At 47.9% G+C, this 21,910-nt stretch overlaps 2 protein-coding genes across 2 annotated transcripts in view; both read right to left on the minus strand.

Annotated features, from left to right (window-relative positions):
• Positions 1-21,910, minus strand: part of LOC144101676 (transmembrane channel-like protein 5) — a 56,983-nt gene that overhangs the window by 33,053 nt on the left and 2,020 nt on the right. Inside the window, exons 2-6 of the mRNA XM_077634810.1 lie at positions 17,352-17,423; positions 8,502-8,636; positions 6,816-6,994; positions 4,841-5,023; positions 3,346-3,510 (exon numbers count right to left, since the gene is read on the minus strand). Of these exons, the coding sequence (XP_077490936.1) occupies positions 3,346-3,510; positions 4,841-5,023; positions 6,816-6,994; positions 8,502-8,636; positions 17,352-17,421 (732 nt within the window). The 5' untranslated portion in view covers positions 17,422-17,423. The remainder of the gene's footprint in view (positions 1-3,345; positions 3,511-4,840; positions 5,024-6,815; positions 6,995-8,501; positions 8,637-17,351; positions 17,424-21,910) is intronic.
• LOC144101507 (uncharacterized) lies at positions 8,911-12,668 on the minus strand. Its single transcript, XM_077634683.1, has 4 exons — positions 12,255-12,668; positions 11,451-11,579; positions 10,417-10,811; positions 8,911-8,933 (listed from the first exon to the last, which is right to left on the minus strand). Exons 1-4 carry the CDS (start codon positions 12,596-12,598, stop codon positions 8,911-8,913), a joined length of 891 nt encoding a protein of 296 aa, XP_077490809.1. The 5' UTR covers positions 12,599-12,668.

Below are 21,910 nucleotides of genomic sequence, written 5' to 3' on the forward strand. Positions count from 1 at the left end.
TTGTGTCAGTGGGGCGATAATTGCAGCAAAATTCTTGACGAACCGACGAAAGTACAAGCAAAGTCCAGTAAAGCTTCTAAGTTCTTTCAGGAAGGTGGGCTTTGGGAAATCAGCAGTTGCTCGTAGCTTGGCAGCGTCCGGGAGGACGCCATCCTTGGAGACGACGTGGCCTAAGATAGTCAGCTGTCGGGCGCCAAAGTGACACTTCTTCAAATTAAGCTGCAGGCCAGCGTCACTGAGACACTGAAGGACATTCTCAAGACGAAGAAGATGAGATGGAAAATCCGGAGAGAATACGACAACATTGTCCAAGTAGCAGAGGCATGTTTGCCATTTCAGCCCGCGTAGGATGTTGTCCATCATGTGCTCGAAAGTTGCAGGCGCGTTGCAGAGACCGAAGGGCATCACATTAAATTCATACAGCCCATCAGCTGTGATGAAAGCTGTTTTCGAGCGATCAGCTTCGGCCATCGGCACCTGCCAGTATCCAGAGCGCAGATCTAACGAAGAAAAGTACTCTGCCCCCTGCAGGCAGTCAAGCGCATCATCTATACGAGGCAGGGGGTAAACGTCTTTCCGAGTAATTTTGTTTAGCCGGCGATAGTCTATGCAGAATCTAATGGAACCGTCCTTTTTCTTGACGAGTACAACGGGAGAAGCCCACGGGCCGTGTGAGGCCTGGATCACTCCACGGTGTAGCATGTCGCTCACCTGATCATCAATTATGCGGCGCTCAGCGGAGAAGACGCGGTAAGGGCGCTGGCGCAAAGGTCGATGTGTTCCAGTGTCGATATGGTGGCGAACCGCTGTTGCACGACCCAAGGTGTCTTGATGAGAATCGAAGGACGCGCGGAAGCGCTGAAGCAAGGCGACAAGCTGGGCGTGTTGGGGAGGTGGCAGAGCGGCAGCGATGGAATCGGCAAGCCTGTGGGGTGAGGTCTGATCGGTTGCGACGATGAGAGGAGTGAGGGCATTGATGTCATACGCGGGAGGGTCATCCGGAACAGGTGAAGCGTCATCGAGATCGATGACATCAACCGTGCCAGGCGATTCTCCCCGAAATAAAGCGGTCGGGATAGGCAATGGGTTCGCAACGTACAGGTCGCCACAACCACCAGAAATTGTGAGTACAGCATGCGGGAGCATGACAGATTTGCGGTGCGCACAAAGGGGTGAGGTCGAAAAAAGGACAGTAGCGACAGAGTGCAGCACAAGGGGCGCAAGAACAGAAGAGAAAGCTGGCACGTCGCTGGCGAGAATATGCGCTGCAGTAGCAGGGGAGGCGTCCACAAGAGTATCACACAGTGGTGACAAATCAATTTGAGCATGTGCACAGTCAATGATTGCGTGATGCGCGGACAGAAAGTCCCAACCGAGGATGATGTCGTGAGAGGAGCGGGCAAGAACGAAGAACTCAATGGTGTAGGAGAGGCCTTGGATGATGAGGCGAGCGGTGCACGCTGTGAGAGGTCGAATGGGGTCAGCGCTGGCGGTTCGAAGGGAAATTTCAGAAAGCGTCGTCATCACTTTTTTTAGTTTGCGGCACAAGTTGCGGCTAATGATGGACACGGCAGCACCAGTGTCAATGAGTGCATGAGCAGGAACACCTTCAACCAGCAGTTCAAGAATGTTCACAGGAGTGGCAATAGGACTTGAGACGGTCGGTGACAGCGCAGTTCTTGCCTCCGGAACTACGGCGTCTAGTTTTCCGCTTGGAGGGGTGGCGACCGGCGGCGCATAGGAGAGACCGAACGGCGGCAAGGAGACGGCGACCGGGGGGTTCGGTGGTAGGAGTTGGAGCGATAGGTAGAGGGATGCTGGGGCAGATGAGAAGAGTCAGGTGCGGAGGGCATGGGAACGTCGTATGTGGGCGCTCGTCCGTAGTCGTGAGAACGGGATCCGCGGGTGCGGCACCAACGGGCCACATGACCAGCGAGGCCGCAAATATAGCAAATCGGGCGGTTATCTTGCGTGCACCACGGATTCAGAGGCCGTGGAGCGGTGCGAGGCAAAGGCCGGTGAGGGTGAGGCATTGTAGGAGCGAGCGGCAGGTCAGGAAAGATGGTGCAAGGTGGCGCATAGGAAGGAACAACCGGCTGAGGTCGTGGCCGGACGACAGCTTCAGCATAGGTCAGCGGTGCAGTGACTATAGGAGGTGGATTAGCGGGCGGCAGGACCTCTGCAACGTGCTCCTGGATGACACGCTGAATGGAGGGCGACAGCGTTGGCGTTGGAGTGGTGGGCAGGTAACCAGCGATAGCTGGCGGGAGACCTCCTCCCGCACAAACTGCTGGATCTGCTGAAGAAGGGTCGACTGATCGTGAGCAGGACTGCCGACAGCCAAGCTCGAAAGGGTGTTGTCTGGGCAAATGGCACCGCGGATGACAAGATGCTGTTTCCGGAGCTCGTCATAGCTCTGACACAAAGAAATGAAGTTGGAGATGGTTTGAGGATTTTTGGACACTGGCATCTGAAATGCGTCGTCCTCAATTCCTTTAAGAATGTGTTTGATTTTGTTCGCGTCGCTCACGGATGGATTCAGACGCATGCATAAATCAACGACATCCTCGATGTAGCTTGTGAAATTCTGGCCGCTCTGCTGGGCCCGACTGCGCAACCGTTGTTCGGCCCGAAGTTTTCGGACAGCGGGGCTGCCGAAGACGTCGGTAAGGCTGGTTTTGAGGGCCGCCCAGGTAGAAAAATCGGCTTCGTGGTTGCGAAACCACAAGTTGGCGACGTCGGTCAGATAAAAGATGACGTTTGTCAGCTTGACGCTGTCGTCCCACTTATTATAGGGTCGCGCTGACGCACGGGACCGGAACAGACGACGGCGGCGGGAACAGTGGAGCCAGGCTGGGGCTGGGTGTCAGTCATCGTGGTAGAGGCTGGTAAGGGGTGTAGATCTTCAGGTCCGTAGATCCGTAAGGTCTGTAGCTCCAGGGTGGGAACAGGCAGCACCTCCACCAAACGTAAAGACGCAAATCAGACGCACAAGAAATGTGGACAGGCAAAATCTTTGTTGACACAGCGTAGCTCCAAGCCAAGAGTTCGAGAGCGTCAGCTTCGTCTTCTTCGCAAACTGAACTGCGTCAGCTTTGTCTGCCTCAGCTTTCTCTCCTTCGGCGGCACTGGCCGCTGGGGCACCAAACCCCAATTGTATGTCTTACAGTATGCATGTCAGACAAGCAAATGCATCTTATAAAGGGTTAATCTGCACTGTTTATGCATTTCAACCCGCTGTACCCCTAAACCCCCCAAGGCCAAATGAAATTTCCCATTTGTCATGTTGACTCGCGGCTTTCCCTAGTCAAGGCTCAGTCAACCAGAGGACGGTGCGTGTCTCACCAGCAGGGCGCCCATGAAGAGGTTGAGAGCCAGCAGGCGCCGGAGGAAGAGGAAATAGGAGGCCACCCCGGAGCCAAAGTTGCCCTGGATGTCCTTGAGGTGACTGTGCCACAGGTCCACATGCGACAGGGCGTCCCACAGGTTGCGCTTCATCCGTTGCACTCCCTGGGTATAGGAAGAAGGGAGGAAAGAGAACGTATGAGTAAGAGGGCAAGTGAGGGAACTCTGTTTTATCCCCACGACTTTTTTGATCTCGAACAACAAAAGTCGGTAGACTAATGTAGCTATGAAACACATTAATGCAAAAAAAAAGGTATAGGCACAAAGAAGAATGGATGGGACAGGCACTAACCCACATTTAACACGCAACGTAGTTAGTTGACTGGGGACTACGGAAAAAAAAATTGGGCGACACTTAATTCCATTACTGTGTGATGTGACAGCATAGCACCATAGCCTGAGTGCAACGAACTTCTGGTCTGGTGACGTCACTTCCGACTTGACTTGTACACGCATTCACATTTGCCGCACACAGCGTCACGGCACCCCAGATGCCAAAGAATGCAGGAACTTGACAAAGACCACAGCATCTAGATCACTGCGCAAGAAACTGGCTGCTTAACACACGGCATGCTTAGCTGCAGCAATGGCACAGTGGTCTGAAGCACCGGACAGCGGAGTGGATCTGCTGGTGCCGGCGCAGGTTCGGATCTTGCTCTAGGCTGTGAAGCTTTTACTTATTCAATCTCCTCTGCACGGTGCGTCACAAGTCAGTGCAAAATGCCTCAATGGGCTCATTATGCCATCACATAAAAAAAATCAAAATAGAGCCCACTGTAGAAGGAACACAGTTTGAAAGATAACAGGAGAAGTGAGCGAGTGGGACAAGCGTTGACCTCCGACTGCCTCGTCTATTTGTTTATTCAGTCTTTGTCCTTAGATTTTTGCTATGCGGCTCAGCCTTGAAGAAATCACGAGTGACCAACTAGCCCAAATTTCCAATAGCAAAATTTTAACAAAAGCTGCTGCTGGGGCTAGTTGGTGGTTCCACAGCAGTCTGCACCAAGTGGCCCAGCAACAGATCTTTCCAAACTGTGTGTTTTGTACAACTGGCCCTATTTTGAATGGACAGGCTTCACTGCAAGGCATGGCCATATCCTGTGTTAGGGTGTGAGACTTTGGGTTAACGGTGGCTGTAAACTGAAAGACCCAAAATGGTATTTAGGTGTTCCCCGCACGCACAATGGCTGCCTGCTACTCAGCTAGAGTAGAATCTTGATGACACAAAGCCTCATGAGGTCACGGAAAAGGTTTGCATTATCCGATATTCGTATCATCCCAAAATTAACATCTGCAAGCAGCGGCACGCGAAATGCATTCACATAGAACTGTCTTTAGCTGATGGGATTTATTTTAAAACCGTGCGCCACTGCCCACAGCTCGTGGTGTGCATGCACGATTAGCAACTGTGACATTGCTGACGCGCTGGCCTTACCATGGCAAGTGAAAACTTGGTCCTCCGCCACCATGAGACGCTGCGGTGAGCGGCGGTAGCATGGTCGGCCCGAGAAGACGTCAGGCGGCGCTTGACCGATCGCTTGAGTGTCAGGCTCTGCTTGGAGTTGCGTAGGGTGGCCAGGGCTACGGCCTCGGAGAAGTTGCTGTCTGCCCGCAGGATCTACATTCAAATTAAGAAGTGTCACTGGTGCATGCAGGCTTTTCATTCAGCTTTAGAGTAGACAAGTGAAGAACTTTTGTGGAAGAAATGCATGCACACATGCACGAAGAACCTAGCCATTTGGGGCCATGGGTACCATGTTTACTCAAATGTAACCCAAACTCTTTTGCTGATAACAGATGCAAACAAAATTGGGGGTGGTTTAGCTTTGGTTAAACCTGGAGTGACGCGATAGCTACAGCTGGCTGAGTGGAACTTGGTCACGTGACCAACCACGTGATGAGCCACGGCGCCGCGCCGCCGGCAGCTGCTCTGCACCACGTGAATGTGGCGCAGCCACGGGGTGGCGGCGCCGCCCCGTCACGGCGCCGCCATACTGAAGGCTCGAAATGCTACCGCAATGCAGCTATCGCTACAAAAACCACCCCGATGAAGCAACTGAATTAACAATACTGAATAATTGAAGTCAGTACTTCTCCTTGTTCCTGGCTAGCAAAAGTGACCTTTGCACTGCACCCTTGTGTAATGCACATAAAGTAACCCTTGCTATATTGCAAAGGCCATAGGCAGTTTTCAGCCCATATTCTTTCACTTTTGGCCTATAGCCTATTTTTAGCATGTCTGCAATCAGACTAAGGAACTTTCATATTCAACATTCGCAGTAGTGCTACATTTGGGCAAATGTGTAGCGGCTAGAGCGAGGCCCCAGTCGCATGTGACCGTACAAAAGAAGACAGCTGGAAGAGTGCTTATTGCAACAAGGAGTCAGTGTATGCCTCAGCCCCCAACTATTTACGTGTACTTTGACAAAGTGCTTCAATGCAGTTGTATATGCCAAGGTGAAAACCTGATACACAATCCAGGTGTTGAAGGTGAGCAGAGGCTGGGCCTACTGGAATCACTGCGTTTTTTCTTTTTTACACAAACTCACTCGCCAGACCTTTGCTCTAGTGCCTGCACTGCCCACAAACAATATTGTGTGCGGGTCGCTAGATGATGCAACCATCGACAGAAAGTCAGTGCCGGCCTTTTGATTGTACCAGCGTCACTTGCAACGGACAAGCTCGAGTGACCACACGTTGTCTTTTTCAATTACAGGCTGCTTGTGAGCTGTGATCCAAACAATAAGGCGCAATATGGTGCCAAGAGCCGATTGTTTTTGTGGCAACAGGACGGCTGAGTTTACAAGACAGGTTGGTCTCCACCATCAGGCCTTGGAAATCAATAATTTAGCTGCAGTCTAGAAACACAGGCAACCTACATTTCATATGCTGCTGGTCAAGATGGCGGAGTGAGAACAAAGGTCAGTAACTTCACGTGTGCATTAAATGAACTCTGGGAGCAATGCAAAAAAACACACCAGTCGCAGCTGCTCTTCGCTTTTATGAGTGATGCCATATTACTCCTTGAATTCAGTTAATTCAAACTTTGCCTTGCTCCCAGCACGCGAAAGACCAGCGACTAAGGTCAGAAATGTTACATTTCTGGCACTGCGCCAGCTGCCAAAATGAGCCTTACGGGAGCCTGGGAGGAGCAACCTAGGTCTCACAAGCTCCACCGGTGGGGCTGTGTAGTGCACCGCTGCACCACAGCGCCAGTAGCGATGTGACAACTCGTCGCAATCTATGAATCTATGAAAGAGAAGGAATGCTTGCACAGGAGGGATCTCTAATGCTATCACACTGTACCCTCCAGGGTAGGTTAAGCATCGTTTCAAGTTTTTTTGATCACGGACTGCCTCCGACCAGCCCAACTTGCAGTGCCTGTGTCGCATCCTACCGCTGCCACTCACGTGGTAGAGGTCGTCGGCGCTCAAGTCGCTGGCATTGTTGGCTGTGGCTGCACGAACACGCAGGGTCAGGTAGCGCCAGTTATCCCGCTGCCGTTTGCTGCCCGCCTCTGACGATGGGGCCCTGTCACCCTGCGGCTTCTCTGAGATGACCGCGTCTGGCTCCGGCGTACTGAGGTCATCTGCAAGGCCAGCAATATTGTTCCCTTCTTCGTTGTAACATGGCACTTTTCCACATAGGGTGCCTCCATGCCAGTGCTTCTGTTTAGAGCGGTGACAGACAACCAATCTTTGGTCGGGAGATGCCATTTTATTTCATGTGGACTGTGTACACCTCTGGCATGGGCACGAAGCTCATAAATTTCTCTCCTGAATAGTCATTCAATGCATGGCAGTCATACTGGATGATCTCCTGGCCCAGACAGCCGAAAATGTGGACATTCAGAATAATATTGCAGTGCCAAAAATCGAGTCTGTGATTCAGATTGGTGTACCATTAATTGCCTTAAATAAAGGTGAACACTCAGACATCCTAGCCAATGGCATGAGGGGGGGTTAAAAATTACTATGTGCATCGTTTGTAGCCATACAAAGAAAACATACAGTTGTGGCCACAGTAGTACGGAGCATGCTTTGGAGATTAAAACTCTTTTCACGCCTTAGTCGGAGAAAATTGGGAGGTTTGAGGTTTTTATACATACGCAAGCAGACAATGCTGTTTCTGTCGTGTATAACACTAACAAACCTTCATATTTTTCTCTGCGGAACATGTGAGAAAAGTTCAGTTGCCGAAACGTGCTCCATACTACCTTAGCAAAACCTGTAGATGCACTTTACACAATTAATTACTCGGTAAATGTATAGTGACATTGCATTTAAATGCTGAATTCTTGTATGACAAACCTCAAATGAAAAAGAGGAGCGATGGCCAAAGAATGCAAACAGGCTCTGGTGTACCACTCCCTACTGGAGAGAATGGCAACAATGGTTGAAAAGAATCAAGAGCGTTGTGTGCGCACAAATAGAACAGAGCAGCATTTCCTGACGACCTCAAAAAACAAAAACAAAGCACGGCCTCGCAAGTCTTAAAAACTGATGATCACAACAGCCACCTTCGTAAAAAGGAGGATGCTCTGCTCTAACTGTGGACCACCGAAATATGCAAGACACGAAATGGCACCATTCAATTTGAATGTTAAAAAAGAATCCCAGGTGGTAAAAATCAATACTATGGAGTGCTTCACAACAGCAACTATTTCTATCACCTACCCTTCACTCCATCGCTTCCCACAATACAACTAGCCTGTCCACTCTGGTATGGTATGGCTTAACGTCCTGAGGCTGCAAATGATCTCTGATACATGCCATAGTGGAGGACACTGGATTAATTTTGACCTGCTGGGGTTTTTTTAGCAATCACTGACATCATGGGCACACAACATGGGCCCGTTTGCATTTCACCTCCATCGATACATGGCAAGCATGGCTGGGGTTCAATCCCGTGCCCTTGGGGCCAGCATCTGAACATCACATCCACTATGGCACTGCGGCAGGTTGCGCCTACCCTGAGTAAGAAAGTTACCGCGCTTTTCCTCGCAACAAATTAATTATTACTACAATTCCACGCAAGTCCCACTCTTTTATGTCACACATTGAACACATTGCAGCGGAGAGGGAAAGGCCACTTGCCGAGATTCCTCGAGGGCAGCTGCTTGATGAGATTGCGGGTGTGGAAAGGCACGCTGGGCCGTCGCGGCTCTGCGCCACCCGCGTCCACCCGGGATGAGTGCACGTAGCCGTTCTCGTCCTCTTCGGATCCCTCCACTGCAAGGGAAGGGCACGACGGCCAAAGCAGTCTGTGACTGCATACTCCGAAAAGTATTTACACGTAGACAAATGCACGGCTCTGCCACAAAAAGCATCCAACAAAGGCAAACTGAGGTGCACTCTGTTTATAACTCGGGGTGCGAACTGTACTAATCTCGATGCCGCAATCTGCACTCTGTGTTACTAAGACAGTATTAAAAGCACGCTGAGGAGAAATTGAAGTTGGTCTGTACTGGTTCATTACTGCTTTCTAGAGACAAAGGCGCCACTCTCACTGATCATAAGCCTTATTAGCTAGAAAAGGCACCCAAAAATTCATTACAGGTAGCATCGTCACAGGCCGTTTTCACAAGCTCATTGAAATGATGTTGTACGTATTTAATATTGTGGGCGCTGAACCACACCACTGGCTACTTTCGGTCAGCAGTTACGGAGTCTCTAAAGCACTTCACATTACTGCGGTGATAAGTATGGATGGAGCAGTGGCCAGTCATAGTTGTATTGAGGTAAACAAGAAGGAATGAAAAATAGCACCACTTCAAACAACAGGCTTAAACCTTTCCTCACCATGGGAGAAAATGATGATTTTGTGTGTTATTCGGAAAAACATTTTTTTCCAAGTGAATAACTAAAGTATCTTGCTCAGGGTAAATCAAAATGTAGCTTAATAGTTGTTATTTATTGCAATATGAAAAATACGCTCAGAAGTTAAACAATATTTAAGGAAAAATTCTTATACATCAGTTTTTCGAAAGGATAACAAAAAAAAAAAACGAAACATGCTAAGTTATATCAAGGTGAGCAAGCAATAAAAGAATTTTGGAATATACAAGATGCTCTCAAACTGTCCGCTATCACAACCAGAAGTTTTACGCTTTCAGCTGTCAGCCTTTTTGGGTTGCTGCGTCAGCCTCTGATAGCTGTCAACAGCCAGCAGCCACGGCACACGTGCCATTCAAGAAGGCAGCCTCTTTTCACTCTCAAGCACAAGTACACAGCACATGCCTTGCAGAACACTGTTGTTCAATGCATAACCTTATGCTCATCATAGCACAGCTTTCAATTTCTTCATATTCTTGTCATTTTGGGGCTCACGACGCAAACCCGACGAAGGTGTAGGAAGGGTGTGGCTTCGCTCGACATGGCCACAGGCGAAAATCTGCACTAGAAGCTCTAGTCTAAAAGCAAGCAAGTCATACTGAAAGCTTGGAGCCAATTCTGGAATGTACCGATAAGCTCCACAACGGGCTTGAAAAAGGATGAAGCTGTTGACACGGGTGATGTCAATGCAGTGAAAAAATAACGCTTTCCACTATCGCATGCAGTTCATGAACTCAATGTAGTAGATAATGAGCTGGTCCTATTTATCCATAGCCTTCAATCAGGAGAGGCTTCAGTATTGTTGGCTTGTGGCGATTTTTTGAAATTTTATAGCGTGCAAACTCATCTGACGTTTAGTATGTCGGATGAAGTAACGGAACGTAGCCGGCGGGTAGTGGCAGAACAAAGAACGTTTATTGCCGGGTGTTGCTGGCTTATAAAGACCGGAAAGGTCACATGACACATGACTGGCATGATACGCGGCACGTGTGACACAGTCTTGGCTCAAGCTATACATCAGCCTGCGTGCTTGATAACTTATCACGCGTACTTGTTAATACTACATCCCTTCCCCCTAAGCTGGAGTAAGTGAGACAATCCGGTGGCTTCCGTGGGCGTGTCGAGCGACGTGGTGGTTGGTCTTCAGCTTTAGAGTGGACTTCCCGTGTCTCCGTACCTTGATGATCTTCTGCCTCCTCAGAGCTACTTTGAGCTTCGTCAGGGGTCTGGACTGGGCTCGGCTTGCTAGGGGACGACCCCACGTCGAGCCGAGGCCTGAGTTGGTCCACGTGGCGGCGCTGCGATCCCTCCGGTGTTTCTAGAGTAACCATGCGTGCTCCCGTCGTGGACACCACAGTCGCAGGCATCCATTTCCGAGCAGACCGAAACTGGCACGACCATACAGGCTTTCCTGGTTGATAACGTGTTGGTGATTTTGTCACTGCTGGCACAGGTTCACCGGAATCATTTTCTGTGACCTTGATGTCCGTGAGTGAAGCCGTCAGCCTGGTTCTGGGACTGAAACCAAACAGCAGTTCCGCTGGCGATTTCCCTCGCTCCAAAGGTGTCGTTCTATAACGGAATAAAAACTTGATTACTCGTTCTTGCAATGTCCCTGCTGAATTCTTTCGAAGCCCTTCTTTTACCGTCCGCATGGCCCGCTCCGCCAACCCATTTGACTGAGGATGGTATGGGGCTGTTCGAACGTGTTTCACATGGCTTTCCTGCAAGAAACTAGACATGGTGGCAGTTGTGAACTGTGGTCCGTTATCAGATACCAAGCAGTATGGTAGGCCAAACCGTGCGAAAATACCCTCAAGTACTTGAATGGTGGTCTCTGCTGTGGCGGTCTTTAAAGGTATGGCCTCCATCCACTTTGTCTTGGCGTCAACCAAAACGAAAATTTGGTAGCCATCGATGGGGCCTGCAAAATCCATATGCAACCTGTACCATGGTTTGTTGCTCGCTGGCCATGGAGACGGAACCTCAGCAGCTGGCATGGGCCAGCATTGAACACATTGAGGGCAACTTTGAACTAACAATTCGATGTCCCTATCTAGTCCAGGATACCAAAATAGCGCTCGAGCTGTGCGCTTCATGGCTGTGATACCGGGGTGACTGTTGTGCAGTTCTTTTAGCATGCATCGCTGCGCCGCCTCCGGCAACACTACTCGATGGCCCCAGTATACCAGGTCGTGGCTGGCGGCGAGCTTGTTACGGCGAGAAAAGTACGGCATCAGGTGTTGCTGTGCTGCCGATAAGTGCCGTGGCCAGCCGCGTGAGATCCACCCCCTGATCCGCTGAAGCTTATCGTCCGAGCGGCTTAGGTCCGCTAGTTGCCAAGCGGAAAGGGCCATGGAATTTAGGCCCCGTGTATAAAGCACGTATTCCATTGATTCTTGCCCTTCTCGTTCACCCAAGCCCGGCAAGGGTAGGCGACTGAGCGCGTCTGTGTTAGCATTTAGGTGTCCTGGGCGGTACTCGAGATCATAATGGCAAGCCGACAGCAACAGGGCCCGGCGCTGGATTCTTCCCGCGGCCATGTGCGGAATTGGCCGTTCCCGGTGAAACAGCCCGGTCAGTGGCTTGTGATCCGTCACGAGAGTGAAATGATTTGCCAACAAGTAATCTCGAAACTTGGTAACGCCGAACACCAAGGCCAACGCTTCTTTTTCCAGTTGCGAATAATTCCGCTCAGCCGGCGTCAGAGCTCTCGAACGGAACGATATGGGGTGGTCCTTGTTCCCGATTCGGTGTGACAGCACCGCGCCGACCCCCACTGGTGAAGCGTCGCATTCAAGCTGCAACGGCTTTTCGGGGTCGTAGTGGACGAGAAGTTCCGCTTCCCCCATAGCGCGCTTGGCTGCCTGAAAGGATTTTTCGTGCTCGGCTGCCCATTGCCACCGTGCTCCTTTCGCCAACAGCCTATAGAGTGGAGCCAACGTGGTTGCAAGATTCGGCAAAAACTTTGCGTAATATGTGATCAAACCCAAAAAGGATTTTAGCTGGCTCACCGTCTCTGGTCTTGGTGCGGCGGTGATGGCTTCCATATTCTGAGGGGGGTGCAAGCCAGTTGCGTCGATCTTGTGGCCCAAGAACGTAACTTGCTTCTCGCGGAACCTGCATTTGTCAAGGTTCAACTTGAGTCCGTTGTCGCGCAGTCGCTCGAAGACTTGCCGGAGAGTTGAATCGTCGTTCTCCTTTTCAGCAATAATGATGTCGTCCAAGTACACCTTGACGCGAGGAAGACCTTGCAGAACGGATTCGAGGCGGCGCTGGAACAAAGCTGGAGCAGATGCGATGCCGAAAGCAAGGCGGTTGTATGCAAACAACCCTTTGTGTGTGTTCAACACGGCCATTTTTCGTGCTTCGTCGTCCAGTGGAAGTTGATTATACGCGTGTCGTAAATCCAAAGTAGTGAACACCTCTCCGCCGTACAGAGATGCGAAGATGTCCTCAATTTTTGGCAACGGATACTGTTCCAGATGTGTCGCCAGATTCACGGTTAACTTGAAGTCTCCACACAGCCTAATATCCCCGTTTCGCTTCACTACAGGCACGACGGGCGTAGCCCACTCGGAAACTCTCACTGGTGAAAGCACTCCTTCCTGTACTTGGCGGTCGATTTCTGCAGACACCTTTTCCCGAAGCGCGTATGGCACCGGTCGAGCCTTGAGGAAGCGTGGTAGAGCGGCATCTTTTTTGTGTAGTTTCACGGGTGGTCCCTTACAGCAACCCAAACTCTGCTCGAAAACTTCTGGAAATTCCGTCAAAAGTTTCGCCGTCGTGGCGTCACCGTGTACTACATGTATGTTCGGCGACGCGCATTCTTCCAGTAGTGCCAGGCCAGCCTTACGGAAGGCCTGTATGGTGTTCTGGCCGCACAAAAGAGGCCCGTTGCAATCCACTACAACCAGCGAGCTGTCCACTTGCGTGTTACTGCATTCGACTTTCATGGCTACTCGGCCAAGAACCGGCAGCGGCCCCAGGAAGCACGTCAGGCGCAGTGAAGTCTTCTCCAGTGGCGGCCACCATTCGCGGTTATTATCGAATACCCTTCTTGGAATGACGCTGATAGTGTACCCTGTATCTACCAGCATGCGCAGGTTCCGGCCTTCCCAGATGAAATCCCTTTCAAATGGCCGTGCGGACAAGTTCCTACTGTTGTTGTGAGCCTCCAAAGCGTAGAGAATATCCTCGCTACTTCCGTCACTGCCGTCTAGCTCCTTCACCGCAAAGGTGCCTGAGCGGTTAGTGCGACCGCTGGAGCACATCCTTGCCAGGTGACCCTTCATGCCGCACTTGTGACACGTCGCTTTCTTGTGTCTGCACACTTCCGAACCATGGTTCGAGCCACACCTTCCGCACTGCGTGGACTCTGTCATGGATCCATGCCCGCGTCCAGACTTCTGCGGATTCCTCCTGTGCTTCTGTACGAAGTTGGCAGCACCGTTGTCGTTGAAGCTCCTCTCTTGCATTGCCCGGACATTCGTTTCTGCGGCTTCAGCTGCTTGAGAAAACGCTTCTACCTCCGCCAGGCTTAACTTCTGCTGCGACAACATGTGTCGTCGAGCTTGTTCATCACGGATTCCGCAGACAATCCTATCCCGCAGCATGCGGTCCAAAAACTTTTCGAAACTGCAGTCCTTTGCGAGACGTCTCAAGTCGGTGATGTAGTCCCGTACCTTTTTGCCTTCCGCTTGGTTCCGCATAAAGAATGCGTAGCTTGCTGCAATCTCATTGGCTTTTGGATCGAAGTGGTTGTCCAGGTGCTGTATGACGACTTCGTAGCTCAAGCTGTTCACCGATTCCGACTGGCACTGGCCTTGAAGCACGCGAACCACGTTGTCGCTCAGGGCCGACACCAGAAGCGCACGCTTTTTTCCCGGATCTGTGATGCCGTGGCCCTCAAAAAAGGCCTCCAAACGAACATGGTAACTGCTCCAGCTACCTGTCGTATCGTCGAACTCGGGTGGCCTGGCTGTCATCGTGCAGCTATCCCATCCTCGTCGCCACTGAAGTAACGGAACGTAGCCGGTGGGTAGTGGCAGAACAAAGAACGTTTATTGCCGGGTGTTGCTGGCTTATAAAGACCGGAAAGGTCACATGACACATGACTGGCATGATACGCGGCAGGTGTGACACAGTCTTGGCTCAAGCTATACATCAGCCTGCGTGCTTGATAACTTATCACGCGTACTTGATAATACTAAATCGACAGTGCATAGGTGCGATAAGGAAGAGAGTTTAAAACTCATCAAAGCATGAAAATAATAAATAAGCAAAAAGCTAACACCAATCCCACTGCTGAAGGAGTGGGCTCAAAAAGACTCCTGTGTTCTCCCCTGCAAAGAGGTTTTGGGAATGGGAATTTGGGACAGCGAGGCATCTAACCCAATTGTTCACACAGATTTCTGCAGAGAGCACCCTGTCCACGCTCAATTCTGCAGCTCTTGGCCCCTAAGCCTGCTCCATGCCACTGAACGTTTGTCAGCGAGGAGGGGGGAGGGGGGGCAACTGAACATTCGGGACAAGACCTTAAAAAGGTGCATGAAATTTTGCATTTTTAGCTTTAAATTCCCAGCAATAAATACACCTTTTGCTGTCAAATAAACACCGGCAGAGCACCCCAAAAAAAAAGCCAATCAGTTAAGCTTTACTGGGAAGTGCCTCTTTGAATACCATGGTGAGGAGTGCCACCTGCGTGAAAACACCACTTTTGAGGTGCAGAAGCTCGCAGCGTGTGCGTTGGTTCATTTAGCAGTACTACACATCTTCTAGAGTAAACAAGTCTATAAGACTAGATTACGACAAGTGAATGTAGAAGCTTGGGCGAGTTGGTGGCAGACCTTTCTGATATCAACGTGAAGAAGACAGGGACGCAGAAAAAGAGGCATACACACGAGCGCTAATTTAAAACTGAGGTTTTATTGCAAAGTTACCCACTTCTATAAAGGCAGGTTGCACAACAAATAAGAAAGAAAAGGTTAACCCCCCATTTCCTGCTTCTTGTGTCTTTTCCCAATGTTTCTCGCTCGGTTTGGTTTAGTTCATGGGGTTTAACATCGTTGCGCAACCAACCTATATGAAAGCAGGTATCTCCGCAATAATACCTCAGTTGTAATTCAGCACTCGTATGTATGTCTCTTGTCTGTGTCCTTGTGTTGTTCGTGCCGATTTAAGAATGAACTGAGACAAGTGTGGCGTGCAGGCACCTGAGAACAGCGTGACCGATGTGTGTAGGGGTTAACAAGCTACCTTACTTCTGCTGTTGGTTTTTATGCATGTCTCACTTCCAAGAAGTTCACAATTACATGTTTAAATCTGAAACAGCTGATTGCTTGGAGTCGAAGGGGCAGTAAAAAAAAAAAAAAAAGAGACTTTACTACGCATCATCACCGTTTTGCAGGAGAAAGCATGCAAACCGATTTGAAATAAATTGAATTGCCGCTGTTTCCATAAATATACAATTTATGGGGGATTTAAAAAAAAGTTGCTCATGGCAGCCTGATTAACCTTAAACCAATCACATGTAAAATGACGTGTAATGACACGGATGATAACAAAAATGACAACATGCTGTTCTTATTACTGCAAAGTGCATCGCTATTACAAAAATTTGTGATTACAGTAAGGTCACCCACTGGCTTTTATTTTCAATGCATTTTTTTGGCATTCTTGTTTTCCAGATACAAACCAGTGACCACAATTAGAAGTCTACTGAGAAGTGAGGTACAGCGCAGACTCGAGTGTTCAAGCAGCACAGAAGGTATTTGGGTACACATGTGTCATCATCTATCTCATGAATCCATGCCTTACTGCTACCAAGCTTCTAGAATCATAGTACTAAGCCACTGCAAAGCCTTCTTCAATGTTTCTTGGCCAAATAAATTGTTTGTGCATATTTTGTTGCTAGTCCTTTTAATTTTTCACCTTTAACAGATAGATCCTCTTCATTTTATAGCATGCATTTGAGCTACTACATTTCAGAAAATGAGCCTAGGACCCACAGAGGTCTACACTGCAGACTGGACCGAATGGATCCTTCTTAGGGCAGTCGAAACTGGTGAATGAGCAGCGGCCAGTAGACAAGCGTGCGTACAATGTACGGGTCTTTTGGGTATGAGCCCTGCCTTCGCGTGGTGCTGTGACATAATTTGCCCACTGCTGCCATGGCCTAGGGTCTTTCTTTCTCTCGAAGGTATGTAATGTACACATCTTGGAAAAAACAATGCAAAAAGACCCCGGACGCAGAAGGAACAGACACCAAAAGCGTTGACTCAGGTCCTTCATGCTTTAAAAACATTTTCGAAGGCTTCCCTAATGCTCTATCATATGTGACTTGGTTGCATGCTTCTTTACTAACTCTGAGTGGCCCTTGTCATGTCATACGGACTGGCTGTAGCACTACGAAGGTTCGGACAAGCTTGCTGCTTACATGCACTGGCACTTGTGCACTGGCTGAAACGCCACTTTCAAATCTCTGTTGAATGTGGACAATATGCACAAGGAATCAGTCGGGTTTGGCAGAGAGCAGGCCTGCATTATTGCAATGTGTGAAGCTAGTGCAAGCCAGTCAGGCCAAGTCGGTTTCCTCCAACAACTGTGACCAATCTATCAAAAATTTACCAAACTTGTCTGACGTTCTATGGACAGACATGAGTAGGCTTTTCAAGTACGCTCTGGTGCAGAGCACATGAAGTGAAATCTCACCAAAGCTACTTTGTTAAAGGCACCGTGCTCGCGCTTATGCTGCCTGCATGTCTGCACAGATCTTCTTGCACACAAGCAATGCTTGTGTAGCCGAGTACCTCCTCCAAATTTTCGCCTGCTTTGCTTCACAAAGCAAAACTCTAGCACCGTAGACAAACCAGCACACAGAGCAGGCAGCTAGGCTAGTTGGCCCCGAGCACTTGAAGAAAATATTTTTAGTGCACGCGAAACTGGACAGAGATACAGAAATTAACTTAAACATACTAACATCTGTCTTCCTTCTGCATGTCTAGCTTGTTTTAAGCACGCCAAATCGAACCTTCAAATAAGTTCACATTTGTAAATGCCGAGTATCCTGAGTAGCATGCCTGTGATCAAACATGCCATCCGTGTACTTACTAAGGTGCAGCGGGATGTCATCTGGTGGATGCTGAGGGTCTCCATTCTGCTTCGAACTTCGTCCCGCCATGGCTGCACGTGCAACATTCGAAGAAACCGAGAGCCTTAATTAGCAAGAAGTAGACAGACTTACAGCACTTCTTACAAGTTACGGAAAACAGGAGGAGCCAGAGGTCAATGTAAAGATGCACTGACCTTCCTTACTGCTTATTCTTTTAACAGGCCATTTAGCCTTGTTGCCCTGTGAAAAGCATGCAGAAATCTAAAGCAAAATAAAACTCTTTTCCATCCTAAACAGCTCCTTCTGGCGCTTCTCTCTGCTATCAGAGAGCCTGGAGAACACTTCCTGCTGCAAGCAAAGATCAGTTTTATGATAAGCCCACTCATCACACTGGTCACCTTCCACTAAAAGGTCAAAAAGCAAGCGGGGTTGCATGCTCACGCTTTTCCACAAAAGGAAAAGCCTCAACGAAAGTGCCCCTGCCTTTTCTATTCAGTTTCTCAATAGCAGACCACGCTAGCTAGAAAAATCCTAATAAAATGCGTTTGTAACTAGTCCTATAGACCTTTATTTGTTTTGGCTGCTTCGGTGTTACACAGGTTGCTCCTTTTGGATTAGATTGTACTGTATTTATTTACTGTTTCCACATTTAAAAAAGCCAGCTGTTAATCAGTGCTTTTCCTGTGTCCTTTTTGTCGTCTCTATCTTCAATTAGCGTTGCGGTCAATATAAAAGTTGAAACCAACTAGTCTGATTCTCCACATAGCTACGTTGATTGTCATTTCATCATCAGCAGCCATCTGTGCACTTTCGGAATTTGAAATGCTCCCTCGCAACAACCACTAAGCATACAAAATTCTGTGTACTTTGGTGAAGACTAATACAAAATATTCAGTTTCAATTGTTTTGGTAGGTATCAAACTGTTTTCCAAGACTTAAAAGAAAAGACTGTGGCATTTAACATTTTGAAGCAAAAGAAGGGATACGAGGGATGGCATAGTGGAGGGCTCTGGATTTATTTAGACCACCTGGGGTTCTTTAGCATGCGTTGACATTTTGCAGCACACAGGTGCCTTTTGTGTTTCACTTCCACTGAAAGATGGCCGCCGTGGTTGGGACTGAACCCGGTCCTTCAGCTCATTAGCTGAGTGCCCTAACCACTGAGCCACTGCGGCTGGTTGATTTTGCCAGTCTTTAGATAAGAAAAAAGGATAGAGTAATGCACACATTCAAATTCTCTCAATGGTTTTTATTCTTTATTATTCTTTATTCAAGAGTTACCCCGCATTTGCCCGAAGGCGTTATAGCAGGGGGGTTACAGATTGGCAAAAAATACATCTTCACTTGCAGAGCACACTTGCTCCTCGGAAAGCCGGTTCCACTGTTGCACTGTTTTAACAAAAAATGAATTTGCAAACAAGTTCGTCCTGGTACGGTACTCTCTAATTTTACGGGAATGGTCATGTCGTTGAGAAACGTAAAAGGGCTGTTTTAAGTAATTTTCAAAATCAATCCCCGTTTTTCCGTGAACTATTAAGTACAGCAATTTTAGCCTCAATTTTCTTCTACGGGAAGCGAGTGGTTCCCATTGCAATTCTTTTTTCATTGCTGTACAACTATCCCTTCGCCCGTACCTACCCAAGACGAACCTTGCTGCTCTGTTATGAATTTTTTCAAGTTTTTCAATTAACACCCGATGTGCAGGGTCCCATACAATACAGGCATATTCAATGATAGGTCGAACACAAGAGAGAAAAGCAGTTTCCTTGAGGTTTGGCTGCGAAGACCTTAAACTCCGCTGTATGAAATTTAGTGCCCTACCGGCTTTGGTAACCACATGATCCACGTGAGCATTCCAGGAACAGTCATCCGTTAGTATAACACCTAAATATCTGTAAGTACATTTCTGTGTGATCAATTCATTACTTATGCGATACTGAGCTTGGACTTTGATTTTTTTTCGTGAAAAACAAAGATGAGCGCATTTCTCCGTATTCAAAGACATTTTCCATTTCAGACACCAATCGTGGATAAGTGTTAAGTCAGTTTGGAGTTGAACGACGTCATTGGCATTGTTAATTTTCCTGTACAAAACGCAGTCATCTTCAAACAGACGTATACTTGAGGAGATACCGAGTGAAATATCATTTATATAGATTAAGAACAGGAGTGGCCCCAGGACCGACCCCTGTGGGACCCCTGATGTCACATCAACGTAATCTGAACATACACCATTAAGGACTACACGTTGGCGGCGGCCGAGCAAATAATTCTGAATCCATACTATAACAGCTGTGTCCAGATTCAACATTTTTAGTTTATAGAGAAGGAGTCGGTGTGACACAGTGTCAAACGCTTTCCGGAAATCCAGAAATATGCAGTCTGTTTGGCCCCCGCGGTCAACTTCAGATACAAGTTCGTGATAAAATTCAACAAGTTGAGTAGTACATGATGACGTTTCTACTGTTGAGCATTAGATTGTGGGACTGAATTACGGTTGCAGTGGCCACACTTGTGAGGAAGGCGCAGCGCAAAAAGGTGCTCATGTGCTGTGTGATGTTGGGGCACGTTCAAAAACCCCAGGCAGCTTCCGAAGCCCCCATTACGGCGACTCCTTCCCTCCCTCCTTTGTCCTTTCCCTTGTTGCCCTCTTCGGGTGTCTACTCCTGGACTGGGACTATGGCTTTCCCTTCCTAATAGCCAATTATTATTACCATTAACACACAAGCACCTTTATTTATGGGGAAGTCTAGAAAGCGCACAGATTTTTATTGTCATTATATTACCATCGAATGAATAGATCAAGTCTGCCTAATTTGCGGTTATGTTGTCAGCGCCTGAGACTATTTATTCAGACAAACCTAAACAATAAAATAAAAGCGAAAGCGAAGCCGTCATGTGATTGGCTGAAAGGAACTCCACACGTTGGTTGACTGACTGCTCCTAATTTCATAGATGAATTAAAAAAAAAAGGCAGGAGCAGGGACGTTTAATCCAATTTAATAGGAAAATCAGCTGCACAGAACAAAAATTCGAAGTTTCTAAGAATGCTTGGAGTGTGCGGACAGAGTTCCTGTGGTAAAAAGACGAGCTCAGAATCCTATTTAGTGCACTTTTAAGATAATATAAAGCAACACTTTGCTGCTGCCTAATAGTTAAGAAGTACTGAGGATAATACAGAAAAATTGAAGAAAATATAGAAGATAATACTTATTTAAAATTCAAATCAAAGTTGCATTTTTCGAATTAAGGCAGATTTTTAGGCCCTACTAAGAACAAACAAACTCGTCTAGAACTATGCATTTTGCAAGAAAATTGAGGAAAAAGAACTTGGGAATACTGAAAATAAGATTTAGTAATGAGATCTCAACGCATCATACGATAAGGTTGAGCTGAAAAGTGCCTTTCTTGTAATGTGCCGCTACTGGAGCAAAGTTCACAATTTTTTCCCATTAGATTGCAGAACAAAAAAAAGTTTTTCCAGTCTTTCAAACACTACAAGTTACACAGATTTACAGAGAAAATACTTATGCACGACAAAATCTTAGTGTGTATGCAGCAGGGCTCCAAACTTACAGCTTAACAAACAACATTTTCCACCCTATGTGATATGCCATCTATTTCCCACAAAACTATAGAATTTGTTGCAAAACTAAAGTCCATTCCTCTGTGCTGATCCATTTTCCCATTACATATAAAAATTTAACTGAAAACAAAAAATAGTCACGGGACCTTGAACACTGTCTTTATCTGAACACGCCCATGGAAATAACAAGATTCCCAGATATAGCACACTGGTCCTATAAACAGAATGTCCTGGATTGTTATTAATGCTACCCTTGATTGGTTTGGTTTATGGGGGTTTAACATCCCAAAGCGACTCACGCTATGAGAGACGCCGTAGTGAAAAGCTCTGGAAATTTCGACCACCTGGGGTTCTTTAACGTGCACTGACATGGCACAGTACACGGGTCTCTAGAATTTCGCCTCCATCGAAATTCGACAGCCGCGGCCGGGATCGGACACAAGTCTTTCGGGCCAGCAGCCAAGCGCCATAACCACTCAGCCACGGCGGCAGCCGAATGCTACCCTTGAGTCCACATAGGTCTGTCACTATAGGAACAGAATGGATCTGATATGTACACTCTTCATCGGCATTAATCAGTAATGCTTACACACAGGAAGTTTTTCTTACTTTCCACAAATGGGCATAAACTGAGGAGGCACTGCAGTTAGGGCCTCGTGTTATGCAGCTGCATAGCTAGTCTTCAATTCCGACAAACAGGCGTATGGTGGCAGAGCTTTATTCGTATTTTTTCAACCTTTGTAAACGATAAGAATGGTGGATAGACTAAGTTCAAATTTGTCAGCAACAACAGAAGACAGCCCACATGCTCTGTACAAACTGAAATCCTTAAAGGGCAGCTCCGGGAGCTCTTTGATGTTGCCATATTCGAATTAAACTTATATGGTAGGTTTTCCTCTCATTCCTGTTTACTCCCATCAAGTTAGGCAGCCATGGAAAATTTCATTCCGGAACAAACTGATTTTAATGTTT

Source organism: Amblyomma americanum, chromosome 8 (assembly GCF_052857255.1).
Source record: "Amblyomma americanum isolate KBUSLIRL-KWMA chromosome 8, ASM5285725v1, whole genome shotgun sequence".
Lineage (NCBI taxonomy): Eukaryota > Metazoa > Arthropoda > Arachnida > Ixodida > Ixodidae > Amblyomma > Amblyomma americanum.